The sequence below is a fragment of the Drosophila eugracilis genome, unplaced genomic scaffold (assembly GCF_018153835.1).
Source record: "Drosophila eugracilis isolate 14026-0451.02 unplaced genomic scaffold, ASM1815383v1 contig_75, whole genome shotgun sequence".
Classification (NCBI taxonomy): Eukaryota; Metazoa; Arthropoda; class Insecta; order Diptera; family Drosophilidae; genus Drosophila; species Drosophila eugracilis.
This window is the reverse complement of record NW_024573645.1, coordinates 372823-390076: the sequence shown is the minus strand read 5'-3', so window position 1 is coordinate 390076 and position 17254 is coordinate 372823. Positions and strand designations below refer to the sequence as shown.

At 40.5% G+C, this 17254-nt stretch overlaps 4 protein-coding genes across 6 annotated transcripts; 3 read left to right on the top strand and 1 right to left on the bottom strand.

Moving 5' to 3' along the window:
- The first annotated feature begins 129 nt into the window (after positions 1 to 129).
- LOC108117258 (xylulose kinase) lies at positions 130 to 3138 on the top strand. Its single transcript, XM_017229609.2, has 6 exons — positions 130 to 342; positions 762 to 883; positions 1090 to 1917; positions 1971 to 2192; positions 2445 to 2634; positions 2693 to 3138. The coding sequence occupies exons 1-6, from the start codon at positions 211 to 213 to the stop codon at positions 2927 to 2929; spliced, it is 1731 nt and encodes a 576-aa protein (XP_017085098.1). The 5' UTR covers positions 130 to 210; the 3' UTR covers positions 2930 to 3138.
- Positions 3056 to 6030, bottom strand: LOC108117257 (splicing factor 3A subunit 1). Its single transcript, XM_017229607.2, has 7 exons — positions 5832 to 6030; positions 5549 to 5713; positions 5315 to 5486; positions 3787 to 5246; positions 3557 to 3729; positions 3326 to 3496; positions 3056 to 3267 (listed from the first exon to the last, which is right to left on the bottom strand). Exons 1-7 carry the CDS (start codon positions 5938 to 5940, stop codon positions 3166 to 3168), a joined length of 2352 nt encoding a protein of 783 aa, XP_017085096.1. The 5' UTR covers positions 5941 to 6030; the 3' UTR covers positions 3056 to 3165.
- Positions 6031 to 6734: 704 nt separating this feature from the next.
- On the top strand, positions 6735 to 11066 carry LOC108117321 (chorion peroxidase). 2 transcript variants are annotated; one of them, XM_017229692.2, is made up of 11 exons: positions 6735 to 6992; positions 8123 to 8219; positions 8381 to 8714; positions 8774 to 8960; positions 9052 to 9233; positions 9295 to 9860; positions 9970 to 10117; positions 10183 to 10350; positions 10411 to 10528; positions 10585 to 10747; positions 10920 to 11066. In XM_017229692.2, exons 1-11 carry the CDS (start codon positions 6917 to 6919, stop codon positions 10948 to 10950), a joined length of 2070 nt encoding a protein of 689 aa, XP_017085181.2. In that variant the 5' UTR covers positions 6735 to 6916; the 3' UTR covers positions 10951 to 11066. The 2 variants fall into 2 exon arrangements, with proteins under 2 accessions (XP_017085181.2, XP_017085180.2); XM_017229691.2 differs by having other exon boundaries at positions 9946 to 10117.
- Positions 11067 to 12613: 1547 nt separating this feature from the next.
- LOC108117319 (epidermal growth factor receptor kinase substrate 8) lies at positions 12614 to 16992 on the top strand. Of its 2 annotated transcripts, none has more exons than XM_017229688.2 (7): positions 12614 to 12748; positions 13817 to 14210; positions 14270 to 14314; positions 14375 to 15256; positions 15908 to 16277; positions 16352 to 16692; positions 16761 to 16992. In XM_017229688.2, exons 2-7 carry the CDS (start codon positions 13818 to 13820, stop codon positions 16854 to 16856), a joined length of 2127 nt encoding a protein of 708 aa, XP_017085177.2. In that variant the 5' UTR covers positions 12614 to 12748; position 13817; the 3' UTR covers positions 16857 to 16992. The 2 variants fall into 2 exon arrangements, with proteins under 2 accessions (XP_017085177.2, XP_017085178.2); XM_017229689.2 differs by lacking the exon at positions 12614 to 12748 and adding an exon at positions 13253 to 13326.
- The last annotated feature ends 262 nt before the right edge of the window (positions 16993 to 17254 follow it).

Sequence of the window (17254 nt, the reverse complement as noted above, 5' to 3'; positions counted from 1 at the left end):
ATCCATTAATTCTAAAGCTTCTCATTTTTATATAAAAGATGCGACTACATAAGCCGGTTTAAAAATTTAAAAAGCGCGCCACCTGAAATACGGGTTATTTTTACATCAAGTTACAGTCACTCTAAAACTCGAATAATTCTGATACCGTCAACAAAAGCAAATACTCTCGGGTATTCCGGCTATTTAACCCGTAGAACCGGGCAGCGCCGCATGCGGTATTGTCGAGTATTAGACAGACGATTAGGTTTCCAAATTCAAAAAATCTCCGGAAGCAGTTTGAGAATGGGTCCGCCAAGCCAGCCGAAACGAACCTTCCTTGGCTTCGACTTGAGTACGCAAAAGGTGAGAACTGTAACTGCCTACGTAGTATCTTATTCATCTGAGATGCAGAGGCGTCTTCAAGATTTACTCGATCTCAGCTAACTAACGTGTGAATGGTGTTAGTAGAAAAGGTCAGACGGAACTCGGGAACCTGTTTACCCCAGAACACCAACTATATTCTTATCAGTGACAGTGACCTGGGGCTCGATTCTTTCTTATCTGGCTGAAGCCCCTTGGCACACAAACCATTTAACTATTATGGTTTGATTATTAAAATTCATGTTCGGATGTATTGGCCCCCTCCATTATCTTAATAATACCGCAATAACTTTCACAATTCCTGAATGACGCCAGCGGTGACTCCTAGTTGCCCTCTGTTTGATCGTTATTTTCGAGGTGTGTCTCCATATCTCTAATTACTACCCCACTGCTTCTCTTAGCTCAAAGCCGTCCTCCTGGGCTCTAAATTGGAGGTAGTTGCCTCTGCTGAAGTGAAATTTGACACCGATTTGCCGGAGTTCCGGACCAATGGAGGAGCCAATGCCGGACCCAACAAAAATGAGTGAGTTTTGACATCCAAATAAGGTCAAATTGAAAGAGAAATCTTTGTTTTTAATCGGGTTAAATATTAACCAAGAATTAAACTAATGGATAATAGGTGTATTCTTTGCCTTACAAAGATTAACGTAATATTTTTCGGATAAACAAAAAGTAGTACAAAAAATAACTTCAAATACTAAATCAAAGTTCAAATTATTTTTTTCGTAGATATTATGTACAGCCTGTAATGTGGGTGAAGGCCATGGACATTGTCTTGGACCGACTGGTAATGCAGCAGGCGGATCTTAGTACTGTTGTGGCTATCAGTGGATCCGGACAACAGCACGGATCTGTATACTGGTCCAAACACGGAATCAAAACCTTGAAAAATCTCGACTCCGACAAGTTCCTTCACGCACAAATCGACGACTCTGCCTTTGTGGTCAACCGTACTCCCATTTGGATGGATGCCACCACCACAAAACAATGCCTAGAGATGGAAATGGCCGTTGGCGGCACGCTGAATATGGTTAAACTGACCGGCTCTAAGTGCTACGAACGCTTCACAGGCCCCCAAATCCGGAAGATCTATCAGAAGCGCTGTCACGCCTACGAAGAGGCTAAACGAATCTCATTGGTCAGCAGTTTTATATCATCGCTCTTCCTCGGCTCTGTGGCACCGATTGACTTCAGTGATGGTTCCGGTATGAATCTGCTGGACATTCGACAGAAGAACTGGTCCAAGGAGTGTCTAAATGTCTGCGCCCCCGATCTTGACGAGCGTCTGGGGCTCCCCGTCAGTCCACATACGGTTGTAGGCGACGTCTCCCAGTACTATGTTCAGCGTTTTAGCTTTTCGCCCAAATGCAAAGTAATCGCCAGCACGGGAGACAATCCATCGGCGCTGTCTGGGATGTTGGTGGGAAGCAATTGGTTGACCATTTCCCTCGGCACAAGCGATACCCTAATGGTGAGTTTGCCAGAGCCACTGAACTGGGAGGAGGGACATATTTTGTGTCATCCAACCGATACGGATAACTTCATGGGCCTTCTATGGTATGTAGTCCTCGAGGAATCATATCTTACTATATTTACATATTACTTTCTAGTTTCAGAAATGCATCTTTGGTTCGCGAAGGCTTGAATAAGACAGCTACCGGTGGCAATTGGGATAAATTTAATGAGTATCTCGACTCCACGCCACGTGGAAACTTCGGAAATATGGCCGTGCACTTTAACGATATGGAAATTATACCTAAGGCCCAGGGCATTCTGCGATGGAGCAAGGAGATCAAACCCAACACTCCGGAGGCAGAAAAGGGTGTCATCAAGTAAGTCACAATTCACTCTTTAACTTTTAGTTAGTAGCTTCATAAAACCAGTCATAAATCTAAAAATAATAACAGCTGTCATTAGCTGAGGAGGGCAAGTCAGAAGCAATATCGTCAATCATCTGTGAATTATTATTTTAAGATATGACTTTAATTTTTATTACACCTACACCCATATAAATAACATTAAGCTAAATTTATGTCTGGCTTGTTTTAAGTTAATTAATATTTTGTTATACTTTTGTATAACAGATTTAGCTCACCTCAAATAGAAATTCGAGCTCTAGTTGAAGGCCAAATGCTGCATCACAGAGCTGTGGCCGAAGACCTTGGCTACAAATTTGGGCCCGATACGCAAATTCTTGTCACTGGAGGCGCATCCGTTAACAAATCAATCCTGCAGACAGTCGCAGATGTATTCAATTCTCCTGTCCATATTCAGGTGGGTTAATGTGTACATCCATTTAAGAACTAGAAATGAACCATAACTTTACTTGCAGGAAGATGGTTATGAGGCTGCCTTGATGGGAGCCGGTTATAGAGCCGCATATGCGTTGTACGTTGAGGAGCTGGATAAAAAGAAGACGGCCCTTAGTTATCGAGATTACGTCCTCAGTCTGACGGACAATAAGCTGCAACTGGTATGCGAACCAAACAAGGACAGCAAGGAAATATACGCGCCGATGTTACTACGATATCGCGAAATGGCCCGCGTCCTAGCTAATACAGAATCATAGACTTTCCAATTAACCCAACGTAACATTCCGTTTTATACTCCGAACATTCCCCAAAATCACTCCCAAATTTCCTTCAAATTTACTTCACCTAAAAACTATAGAACTAACTAAAGTGCAATTAACGAATTCTGTGATTGACGATTTATTACAAATTTATGCGAAACCATATACAAATAAATTTCTACATATGATGGAACTTTTCTAATTAATGTTATGCCCTTTATGCTTTGACACTTTTACTTTTTGCGACCACCACGCTCCTTGACCTGTAAATGCACGGTGGTTCCGTTCACCAGATTATAAAAGGCCATGGTATTGCTGTCTTTGAAGAACATTCCCTAAAAAAGGATTGGTTTGGTTAGTTAAATTTTATTACAAAAAAGTCGTACACCTTACCTCATAAAAGATTTTCTGCTTGGCCGGTGGCATGCCAGTTTCATCTTGTAGTTTTGTCTTGAGATTGGTTATGGGTTCTGAAAGTGCCATGGTCACAGCTATCATTTGTCCATTAAGCTTCCATTCTGATTTGTCTGAGTTGGGCACCAGAACCTGAATAGTTACAGGACTCTGAAAATAGAAAATAAAAAAATGTATATTTTGTAAAGGAAAAACATAAATCCAACAGACCTTATGAGAGGCAATAAATTCTGCCTCTGGGATTAGGTTATCCTCGCTACGCATCTTCTTCGATGGCGGTTCATCCTCCATTATATCAACAGGTGGAGCGGGTGCAATTTGCGGGGGTCCTCCTCCAGGTGGCATGCCCATATAGCCTCCACCACCGGCTCCAAATGGAGGTTCTGTTAAATAAATCTGGTTGATTTTGGAAGCAAAACGAGATATTATTTGGTACTTACGCATCATGGGTGGACGCAACTGCATTAGCTGCATCACTGGCTGAGGCTGCTGTGGCGGATGGTGATGGTGGGGTGGGTGTGGCGGCGCCTGTGGATGCGGAGGATGATGATGGTGCATATTGTGGTGTCCGTGATGTCCTCCGCCACCCTGGTGGTGCTGACTCTGACTGGCGTGACTGTGCTGCGACTTGGTTGACGGTTGTGGTGGGGCCGAAAGGGTTGCCTTGCTGCCCACCGGTTTGGGCCCGATCTTTTCTTTCTCCTCGTCCGGCAGCAATCCCTTGACCTTGTGAATCTGATGAATTTGTTCCTCTAGCGTGATATTTGCTCGGGCTGCTCGCGTAGCCGCCTCCACACTGGACGTATGCCCGTCCCAGGTGACGCGATCATCCTTTTTGGTCTCTTCTTCGCCAAGCTTCTTACCGATCACTGTCTCCTCGTCGCCTACACCGAAAATGTCAGTACGACGCTCAGCAAGTTGCTTAAGACTAGCTTCAATGGCTGTGCCCGCGGCAAAAACGTTGTCCTGATTGATTTTCTCCACAGTGTGTTTATCACGCTGCTCCACCCATCGAGGATCCAGCAGACCGATACGCATGTGCTCTGAGACCTTGGAGGCCGGTATCTTCTCTCCTGTAATCGGCGAGATGAGATACTCATCCGTCGGCATGGGCGCCGGCTTAGGTTGCGAAGCCTTCGGATCGTACTTTTTGACCACCACCTTGTCGTGGGTGGGTGGCAGCATGGGCGCAACCGACGGCTGCAGCTTAGTTGTCGGGGTGTCCTCATCACTGGAGGCTTCGTCCATGTCCTGCACTTGAGTGTTGTCTCTCTTGGCGCCCGTCGGTTGGCCGTAGGAAGATACGTTCTTCATCTGAATGCCCACTCGGTTCTCCATCTGCGACAGTTTCAATCCGCTTTCTAGGTGACTGGTAACCTGGGAGTCACCTTCCTCGTCAGATTCGATCTGCATTTCGGTGTCGCCCTCCTCATCCATAAGACGCTCCTCCATTAGGACACGGGCTCCCACCTCGTCGGGATTCGTGGGCGGTGGGAAATTTCCCGATTCGAAGGGCTGATAGTCCACCGTCTCCACCACCACAAAGTCGTGCCAGTCTATCTGGGCATAGGCCACGCGTTCTCGCTCGATCTTCTCCTCCTCGCGACGACGTTGTGCTTCCTGGTGGCGCTGCCAGTTGGCACGGTACTTGACGTGGTCCAGCACATGGTTCATGCTGCTCCTGCCCGGGGCACTCTCGGCTCGCAGCTTGCCCAGCAAATCCTTTGGCGGTATCAAAACTTTGGTGTACTGCTCCAGGAGCTTAGTGAAGTACTGGAAGAGTGAGTGCTGTGGCCGCAGGAAGTCAAACTGGAAGTTGCGTTGCTCCCGACTCATCAGATTAGTTAGGAATTGGCGACCATTACGAGCCACAAACTGAGCGGTAAGCTTCACAATGTCTCTGATAAAAGGGAAGTATATAGAATGGATTAGTTAAGCCACACAGTTGCCTTGAGTAAGAACACTCACAGATCCAGAGCTGAAATAGATGGAGGATCAGCGATAAACTCGAATTCCGGCGGTGGTTCCTTGGGCACAAACTGCTGCTCCACCACCTGCTTGAGAAGCTCCTGCTGGCGTTGTTGGGCGGCACTGGTCACTGCAAGCTGCTTCATACCCGCAATCGCAGTGATTCCGGCATCTAAAAAGAGGTTTGGCATTACATAAAACAAGGGAGCTTCATTTGGGTGAATTAAAACATACCATTGCCCTCGCGGAACTCGTTGACCTTGTGTCTGTAGTAGGCATGGTAGGGATCTCCGCCATTCAAAAAGTTAAACTTTGGATTGCCCAGCTCATTTTGCCGGATTCGTGCTTCGAACTCCGGTCCATTGCGAGCTACGAAACTAGCGGTCTTGTCAACGATATCTGTTAGTTAAAACTTTGCTAACTGAGTGTGTGGAAAACGTTAAGTACATATATATAATCAATCATCTTATTCTAGGCAAAATTAGAAAAAATGTGTTGTTGTTTGGTAAAAGGATGCTTCTGACTTCCGGCGGCGGGTAGATAATCCCAACAATGGGACCCGACATTGACTTGGGCTGATCATTCCCGAATTGCTCATCGGTGGCTTCCGCATCTAAGGCTGGCATGGCTGTTCCAATCGTCCTATTTTATTGATAAAGTTACAACTTTTCGGAAAACAAGAAATGCTTGTTTAGATGAAAATTAGAGGTGGAAGAAACCGCGATGGCAATACCGATAGTAGCGATGGTCTTGCTTCAACCGGCAACATCGATAGCTTTTTGAATTCAAGGAAAAAAAGTTGTATTATTAATATTCTTTAATTTGTATTTTTATTTTGTACAGTAAAACTTGTTTGCCATTAATACGTATATATGTATAAGCTTTAAACAAATCTAAACGTTGTTCTTCTAATTCAATTACAAATGATTTATAATCCATTAAAAATTATAGAAGTCACATGAATAGGTATAAGAACTAGTATAAGTAAACTAGTTCTGAGCCGGAACCATCCAGACTAACCTATCGATAAATTTAAATTTAGCGGTTAATTTAAAAAACCGCTTAACAAAAATATAAGTCCAAGACTTATAAATGTCTTATAAAAGCTTTAAACTTAATAAAAATGATTTTTCTGAGTAGGTAGGTAAATTTCAAAGGCGTGGGCGAAAATGAATCCCTCAGGTGTGGTTGTCATTTGCATAATACGTTAGTGTGTATCGTTTGGCTTTGTGCGATTTGACTCACCAAGCCAACACAAAAATAACATGTGTTTACGTTTATTCGATTTCATTTATCCGATGAGAGAGCGAGCTCCCAGCCAGATGATGATGATGAGCTCCATTGTGCGTGATAACGATCCGAGTCATTCTCATCGGCTCGATTCTGCTGAGATTTGCCCCCAAGCTCAGTAGTCTACGATTCGCTGAGCCGTCAACACTGTTTAATAGGACGGATAGCGTGGATTACGAGAAATAGAACCGCAGTTCGATCACTTCCTTATCAAAAGCTAGCGACGTGACTTAAATTCCATTTACGTGCGGGTATTTTGTGAATCACAACCGGTGGCTCAGAAATCCGTGTTCTAGAACAAAGAACATTGCAATGGGTGGAATCAAGTACATCTGCCTGTTGGCTCTCATAATAGGAGCATCATTATTGACAATAGGCGAGGCAACTTGTAAGTCTGACAACAAAATGCCCCATAAACTATTCAAAAATTCCCTTTAAGCTTCTGCTTTATCATTATTATTGATCGCACGGTGGCAAGTATCTCACGCTTATGCTAATTTCTTCATATAGAGCTCAGTATATATAAAAAAACAAACTTAAAAATAGATAAAAATGCGATCCTATCAATTTCAGACCTTGTTAAACTCTTCAGTTGACCATAAAAATAAAATTGTCAATGCTTTGAAATAAAGTGCATATTTTATTGATTAAACAGGAAGACTTTCAAAAATCTGAGGATGGCAGTATTATGAACATAAATTTTTACATTTTACGCACCTTTAAAAGTAGTTATGATCTCACTGATACTACTGTTTTATCATCTTGGTACAAAAAATGTACTTTCCCTCTATTTGCCGGTTCAAAGTGATCGATGGCCGAAGCTCACGCGTTATATCATCATGAATGAATGCACTTGTTTTTGCCAGGTATCACGTTTGTTCATTGTATTGTAGTAAACATTTCAAAAATACTACATTTCAAAGAAAAACCCGTTTGCTTATAGATGCTGATAAATAAATCCAATAAATCCCAAATGTTAACCCACAAAGTTCACACTCGTGAAGGCATGCATCTATATTTTTTGCCTTATCAACCATTGTTTATTATTCTGATCGAATAGATTCTTATAAGCGTGGCAACAAATCGATGTTTTATATATCAATTCAAATGCAAAATATCTTTCAGATGAGTTTGCATATTTTAACCAGTTAGATTTCTCTTAAAGGGGGATGTACACCTTTGACAATGATCGTTCAATAACAATTCACAAAAATGTACATTTAATTGTTTAATTCTGGCTTTTGTAATATAATTTTCTTAAATTGTTTAGATTAAAGTGTTGACATTGCCTAATTTATGGGAAATTCCACAGAGAAATTCAATTATTTGTGTGATTTCTTTAGAAATTGAGAAGTTACTTTAAATAGACGCCAAGAAATTAAACTCCCACGAAAGTAATGATATTAATAAATAAAAAAATCTTGGTTAGCTTTAGAAATATTTAAGAAAACTGAATTAGCTATCTGCTCACGCTTTGTCATATTTATTTAATTTATCAAATATTTGTTATACTTTTAGCAAGACGGGATGTCAATGCAGAGCTAAACAAGATTCCTGCGTCGAAATGGTTGCAGTTGGTCGACTCAGCGCTTGACTCAGTGAAAAGACAAAAGCGGTTTGTAAATCTTTAATTATTACATTGCAAAACCAGTTAAATTTTAATTATTGGCAGTGATAAGATTAGGAAGTGAGACCTTCCTGACTGTTTAGGCTTTAAATAGTAGGAAACAATCTAAATTTATATTTAAATATTTTATTTTCCACTGTCATTTTCAGCCTGGAAGAAAATTTGTTGCGTTCTGATATCACTGTAAGGAATGGCAGTCTTTCCCATGTCCAACTTTTGGATACATTACCAAATCTAGCTTCCAAAGAAGATTGTCAGATTGCACTAAAGATCTTGAAGTCCAGCTTGACTGTTTACAATAGCGAATGTTTGCCCAATGATATCGATGGAGATGATTGTCGCAGTTACCTGGAGGAAAAACCACTTCCGGAGGGCAGTAGTTTGAGGACAGAATGCGAAAATTTGATAAGAGGAAACCGAGAAGGTCACCATGCTTTTAGGAGGTTACTTGAGGACAGCCACTACAGGGATGGTTTCTATGAGGTGGGTCTGGTCCTAAAGAAATCTTTAAAATACATAAAAGAGTTCCATGATTCTTTCAGATGTTCCCCAATTCTGGTAATCGTCAAACAGTGCCGGCTGCTTGGTCCATTAGTAAGGACCTGTATGAACCCGATAATATTCAGACATATAAACAGAAAATTGTTGACAACAACTCGAATTTGGGTCTGGCCCAATGGGCCCAATTCGTGGAGCATGATCTTAGTAAGCCCGTATCACAATCGATGAGTAAGTTTAAAATTTATAAATTTATACAAAAAAAATATATTTTAAACACAACTTAGTATATTAATTTAATTATTGATTTTTCCGTTCCCAGGCAATGGAGCCCCAATAGAATGCTGCAGCCGTGACCAGATCAACCTTCAGCCGCGTCACAACCACCCGGCATGTGCTCCAATTCTCTACCAGCCCGTTGGGAAATACGACGTGCCCCATTGCCTCAATTATGTGAGAAGTGCTTTGGCCGTCGCTGATTGCAATTTCGGTGGCGCTGAGCAGGTGAGAAGAATTCAGTGATAAATCTCCGAAATATTAATAAATTTCCACATTTCCTATACAGCTAAACCAGGCCACGGGATCCTTGGATCTGTCGCAACTGTATGGCTTTACCGCAGCAGCAGAAAGGAAGTTAAGACTCCTAGAAGGTGGTCTTTTAAGGTCAACAGCACGGGGCGAGTACGACAGTTCCATGCTGCCCATTGCTACGAATACAGAAGGACCGTCTTTCTGCGCCAGGGAAAACATTGGAGATGGCACCTGTTTTGTGTCCGGAGATTCGCGTGTGAACAGCTCTCCCTTCTCCATCCTAATCTACACAATCTTTATGCGAAACCATAATAATGTGGCTGCCGAACTTCATCAAAGGAATCGCCGGTGGAGCGATGAGAAGCTCTTCCAGGCAGCCAAGGCGATCAATGTGGCTATATACCGTCGGGTTGTGATTGAGGAGTGGCTGCCAGCTGTGCTGGGCAATCCTTTGGCTGCTGAGATTAAGAGAAATCACCAAAAGAGTGCCTTGGAGGTCTCTAATGAGTTTGCGGTGGCCGCCATTCGGTTCTACTTCTCAATGCTGCCCAATGAGCTCCAAAATCTGACCAAGGATAATGTAGTTTATGGAACTGAAAAGTGAGTTGGGTCTTATATAATCATATTTCGTATACTTCATACATAAAAAACCCTTTATAATTAATAACATCTGATCCCTCTACAGAAATAATGAATATGTCTTTATTAGCAAGGAGCTACAGACGACCAACCTATTTGAGCTTAAGGAAGAAATCTACAAGCCAAAACTTCAGTACACTTCTGCGAAGTTAAACAACATCCTCGAGAGTTTACTTAATCAGGAGATTATGAAAATGGATGCCGCCTACTCTGGTGGTGTAAGTCTAATGATTTCTTTATTTAATAGGTTAAGAAACTTAAATTTTATTCTTTTCTTTTACAGGTCGTTTGGCACAAGGACACCAAGCCAACACATGCTGATATCCTAGCCTTCGACATTCAAAGGGGCAGAGATCACGGTCTGCTGCCATATCATAGATACTTGGAATCGTGTGTCCTGTCCAGGCCCGTAAATAGCTGGAAAGATTTTGAGAATTTTATCCCCAAAGAGGTACATTTTTAATAGTTTAGTATTATTATATTTATTTTAAAAATTGTCTTTGCTAAAAAGGGTTTGGATAATCTGAAAACCATCTACTCCAGTTGGGCTGATGTGGACCTAATTGTGGGTGGAATTTCCGAGAGACCAGTTCGCGGATCCGTTGGTCCCACCTTCAGCTGCATAATTTGTAGGTTCCTTCCCAAGATACATGCTAAATGTAAAACTAACTATTCCCTTTTATAGCTGAGCAATTTGTAAATGTTCTTAAGCAACACGAGCAGAATCCAGACCATAAGCACGCCCAATTGGTTCGGGAATATAGCCACTTCAATGGAACCAAACTCCTGTGCCTGAACTCGGGTCTTTCGGCTGTCCCGCAGAATATCTTCCAGTTGCCATCGGCCAGGTAAGGAAATGAAATGCAAGCATAATAGATCACCTGTCACCCAGTTGAGTCACATTCTGTACACCATTTGGTTCCCATTCGATAGTGTTCTGCGTGCCGGCGGTGATAAGCTCGGCAAGACAGTAATTATCTACAACCTTAATGATTGCTTTTCGTGTGTTTTTCTTTACAGAAATCAAATGGTATCTTGTGCAGATGTCTAGAGGTTGACAAGACTCCGCCCCTCATACTTTGCAAACCAATTTTAGATTAAGTTCCTAAAACCAAAAACAATATAAGTAAGAGTCAAAGCTTAATAAATACCTCAGTTATAACTTCATTTGTATGGTTTTGTTATTGGTTGTTAACAATATGTTCTGTCCAAATGAACATGGAATTGCGGATCGATTGTCTGATTGACACTTTTGATAACTCTCGATTCAGAAGCGAGATCGTTAGAGTCACGCAATATTACTATACCCAAAAGCTTTTGCAGAAAGTGTTGCAGCGATACGTGTATTGCCATTTTCAACAATTTCCATTTTCAATCCTAATTAGGGTCGCTTTTTTCTGTTATTACGTGAATTAGCTCGCAAACACCAATAAAAGGCAGGAATGTCACAATTAGCACCAATAAAAGGTTATTGGCCAATAAACGAATAAACTATTTTCTCAGACCTTTAAAAAGATTGCTTAAATTTACAAATTATTCAAATAATAAAACATTTTTAGAAGTTATAACTGTATGATATAAAAATCCAACTTTGTAGGTTTCTAAATTATCTTTTTAATTGATGGAAAATCTTTTATTCTAACAAATCAATTATTTTAATGAGGTTTCATAAGAAATAGTCATAAGACTGTTGCCAACGGCTGTTATAGGTGATTGAAAACTTTAAATTGTGAGTTATTTGTATACAAAGTACGTTAAAAAGATATTTTTGAATATTAATTACAATGAAGTTTGGACTCTACAACTTTCGGTAGAAAGAACAAAAAAGGGTGGTAAGTAAAGGAAACTTGTCTGACATTCCTTAACTAAACTAACATGACTTGAGCTTTTAAATAATTATCTAGATTAACGTTTGTGATATATAGTGTTGATTCATATACATATTTATTTATAAATATTATTCAAATAAGACATTTCTCTCTTTATGGTTAAATTAGTAAACAGAAGTTTAAAATACGGAGCATATCAGTATGCCAAAAGAGACTTGGGGATTACTTTGTCGGCCAGTGAAAAAATGTGAAAAATGTTGCGGGAAACTCGCCGAAATTCCTGGTTCACCTGTTTATCGTTGATTCAGAGTAGTTGTTGGTGGCCCAGGGACAACCGTTGACCATTTGATGCGATTACCTTGTGGGCCTGATATCAAAACCTAGGCCCATTGCCAGCAGACTCTCTCTATAAGGAATAGTATATTTGGTTTTATTTTTGTGTTCTCCCTGCCCAGATAAGATTGCCAAAAGTACCAATGAGTATTGAGCGATACACTGATAAAAAATTGATAAGAAACCATACTTGTTTTGATGAGTTTTCATATCAATTTGGTATTGATATGGGGGCTATCAATTTGATGTTTTGAAATATTATAATATTATGATAGAAATAAGGCAGTTTGACCTTCGAGCATGTTTTTTTTAGTAAGTTTAATGTATTTTAAGTTAAGAGAAATTATAGAATGTTAGTTTTCAATATATTCTTGAATTTTATTTAGTGGTGTATCATTTGAATCCCAACATTTTCTTTCTGTGCATGATGCACTATCATTGCGGCGCTGGCAAACCGAAAAGATAAGGGACACTTTTGCTTTTGCGATAACAATACAAATTGAGGCAATCAATTAATGAGCGGAGAACCAGCTGATATCGCCAATTTCGTTTAGGCCAAATAACGTCAGTTAGTTGGAGTTCGAATACGATTCGCAGCGGGTCGAGAGTACGAGTTCGGGCCAAATAAATAAAAAAAAGAAAAGAAAGAGAAAATAAATAAATAAAGAGCACAGTGGGCAAAACAAGGTAACCAATCAGCACATCTAAGCCCGTAAATCAAGATATCAAAGGGCTGACATCGATATCTTAGGATCTGATGTCATGCCAGAGTGAAAACCAATAAATATATATCAAATCAAAGATGCCATCTATCTAATGGCAATAAACAATTGACCCATAATCATGGCCTAAAAATACACGATTAACTCTTATATTCGACTCTTTATGTAATAAGCTTTCATTGATGATTGCTTCATGTGCCAAGAATTTCCTGGCTTTTTCGTGATAACTGCCAAAAGTAAAGAAAAAAAAAATAATGCCAACTCGAATTGCAAAAGCAAAAAAGCAAAGGCAATCGCAAACTCAGTGCCTAATTGCGTTTATCTAATCGAGGCAGGTGGCTACCACATATAGGCGGTACTCCTCTATGTACCTATGTACATATATTCAGCATGTAAAAGTATCAAATAGTATCTATCTGTCTATATCCCATTGCCCATTCGGAATCAATAGTTTCCCAGTCCGCTGTGATTCCACATCGACGGAATGGTCAAAGCAGGCAATAGGACCTTGAAGTACTTCCGACCCATATCGGTCAAGTATGGGTAAATATCTAGAGTGATAGACAGGGAAATTAGAGCCGAGATTCGAGGTTAGATTTGTTTATGATCATAGTTTTGGAATAATAAAAAGTGTACACGGCCTCACTATTTAAATGTGATAAAATACCAAATTAAATACCAATCAAAGGATTTCCTTAACATTTTGATGGTATTTTATTCGAAAGTTAAAAACAAACCGTTTACCGTTTATTTAAAAATATGTATAAAAAATGGGGAATTTCCCGATTCCCGATTCTCATTGACATTTGTCTTTCTTTTCATACAATAATTGCCTTTTATCGTTATCATCAAACAAATCGAAATAGAACAAATAAAAAAGGGAAATAAGTGAACAATTGCGCAGTTTATTTTCCTTTTGCGACCGATTATTGAGCTTGAAATATGGGCAACAATTAAATAATATAAACGGATCAATAAATGATAATAAATTAATAGCAAAGTGATTTTGATTACCCGCTTACGCATTCCCCAGGATGCCACGTAACGGCTACGAAAATGGAGTCCCTAACGGTGGACAGGCGAATGGGAACTACGATGAGAACAAACCCACATATGCCCTGGAACACTTGGCCACCTTCAAGCTGAAGAATGAGGCCGAGATCAAGCAGCCCAAGGAGAAGATGAAGCTGCTGGTGGAACTGGACAAAACTGGTGGCATTTGGCCACATAAGATGTTCATGAGCTTTAATGGACAGTGGCTGGTCATGTTGGACAGTGATATGAATGAGATTGAGAACTTCCCAGGCAGTTTGATTACAGAGCCCACCGCTTTTATCACTGAACATCCACAGGAGTCTTATAACAATATCTTAGTCTTCTCAGTGCCTGGAATCTCTTTGGGTAACACCGAGATGCACATATTTCAGGTAAATGTTAAATATTTTTCTTACAGAATTCTTAATTTATTAAAAACGTTAATTTTTAGGTGGCCGATGTGAGTTCAGTTCTTTTGGTAGAGGATTTGAAGCAGGTGAGCTTTGCAAAAGTAAGGTTAAACGATCATTATAATCAAAATTCCTTATTTCTCCAGCTGAGCAAGGGAACTCCAGTAACAATAGATCGCAACAAGACTCCTATCCTGCTGCCCAAACCGGATAGACTAAATCAGCAGCCCAAGGATCAGTATGGAATAGCTGCTGCAGTGGCCGGAATCGCAGCGGAGAGGAATGCCCAGGACAAGGAGCAGACCGAAAGGGATGTCAAAGTGATCAACCACTGTTTCGAGGACATCGAAAGATTCATGGCCCGACTTCATTACGCCGCCGAGGCTCTTAACGAGTTAAATTTGCGCAAAGAGCAGCATAATCCTCATGGTGAAGGACTCCTTTTCCTAAGATCACGACCACCGATTGAAAGCGAGTTCCATGACATCTTGGCCAAGGTGAAACTAGCACTTATCTACTCCGTTCGGTTACAAAACCACTTCACCAAGTCCACCGATCCAGTCCACAATGTCTTCATATCGCTGAAAACTATCGTTAACGTTTGTAATGATATTTACGTGGATGCGGGTCTTCCAGAGGCAGTGGTTAATCCTCTTCTGCGTCGTGAGACTATTGCTTTTCTCAATGGCACCCTTGACTCCAATGAGAAGCAGTTGTGGCAGAGTCTAGGTCCCAACTGGACGGTTCCCAAGGATCAGTTCAAGGATCACAAAAGTTCCTATCATCCGATTTTCTACGATGATTGGTCTCCCGATTGGGTGGTGGATGAGGAAGTACAGTACCTGGCTCCTGCTTTGAAAAAGACCACAACTCCATCGCCAGTGGCAGTTCCTGTGCCTCCGAGTCCGGGCAATCGCACTTGGTTGAATCGTCTGGAGAGCCGCAATGTCAAGATCGCCGAGGTTTCCTTTAATAAATCTGCCACGAATGACAAGGAATTGAAAGTCACCAAGGGGGAGTATTTGGAGGTATGTGTCTGAATTCATATATATTATATATCCACGCTTAAATTAAGATTTTTCATTCAAAATCTTCCAGCAACAAATTAAGAACTCTTAAACTAATTAAAATCGATTTTATCTCTCTTTGAGATTTTTTATTATTTTGATAAGTGCAAGTGACTTAACTTGATTTAGCTTTTTATATATATTTGCTGACGTAAAAGACAAGTAGATTTAAATATAAAATATACATATATACATATGTATTATATATATTTTTGCCTTAACAAATAATGGGATTTCTATATGACTGGGAAACCCCTATTGCTCGATTTCTAAGAAGCCACCAATTAAACTCGTGAATAGTTTGAACTTTTGAAGTATCTGATATCTAAAAGATAATAAACAAAAGCTTTAGATAAGAAGTAGATTAGAAAACTCATGCAATTCTTGTATAAATATTACTCAAACATCAAGAATTCGGGGAAGACCTATATATTATTGTAAAGATTCTTAAAAAAGTCAATAGCCACATTTCCCACGTTTTATTGCTAACTAATCATTGTTATTATAATCTCTAGAAACATACATATATACAAACAATCTTATCAGTTTAGAACCTTATGCATTTGATAACAAGGCTTATAAAAAGATATATGTACCTCTTTTGATTCCAAGATTATCGATGACTCCCGCAACTGGTGGAAAGCCCGTAACTCTTACGGCAATATTGGCTACGTGCCGCACACCGTGCTCACGCCCTACAACTTTGAGCCTGGCGTAAATGGTAGGGACACAGAGTCTTTGGCATCCATGGCTCTGACGGAAAATGGTGGTGAGGAGGTCAACCCTCCACTATATCGCAACACCATGGCCATGTATACAGCTCCTGTGGAGCAGCCGGTGACCAATGGCAAGTCAATGCCACGTTCCTACTCGATGCCCAATGTGCCAGTTCCACCACCGATGCCGCCACCAAGTGACAGCCAACCACCCACTCCCAGTGGCACCCTCAAACGGAATATGGCTGCAGCAGGAGCTCTGGCAGGTTGGTTTTTTGTTATAGAATAAATAATAATAGTTTTCTATAGTAATGCTAACTTTCCCAACGCTTTTCCATAGCCATGCGTGCCCGCAACGATTGCGAGGCCGATGACCAGGCCTACTACATGCAGGACGATGTCAACGATGAGCTGCGTATTTTGTTGCAGCAGCGAGAAAGACGCAAGGATCTTGAGATCCTTAAGACTCCTGAGATCTTTATCACCCAGAATTCGAAGCCACGTGAAGTTGAGGAATGGCTGCGTGGTAAGGGATTCTCGGATATCATAATCAAGCGTTTGCACACGCTCTCCGGCGAGGAGATCTTCGCCCTGTCACCACACACCATCGAAAGTTACTTTGGCCAGCGGGAGAGTCGCCGCCTCATCTCCCAGATTGTGCTGCAAAAGAACTTCTGCGAGGTGGGTTATTGGATATACCTCTATTATAATATCTTATCTAATATTCATTTAACTTTTAACTTCTTTAGTACAAAACCATTCGATCTTCTGAGCTTTCTGCCAAATTGGCACGTGCTCGTCAAAAGGCCGATCAGTCTAATGGCAATCCCAATGAGGTCTTCTAGTATGATTTCCAATGTCCTGGAGTTATATTAACGCCTCAGGGGAGCTAAGTTTTGCCATTAATTTATTTATGTGTAATATTTCTTCATTTATGTTAAACAGTGTTCATACATATATCTATATTAAAACAAAAACCCAGAAAAAAAGTGTTACGACTGCTTTTAATGCTTTTATTTTATTTAATTACAGTTGATTATTAATAAAACCATATTGAATTGAATTCTCAACGAAAATGTGTTCTTATTAAGAATCAAATACATATGAAATCAACATAAAAATCAACTGATTTCCCTATATTGTAAAAATATTAACATTAGAACGGGTAAGTATGCATGTCAATGCTCTGACATGATTAATTAGGCAAGAATATGATTATCAATACAGGAACCTTATAAAAAAA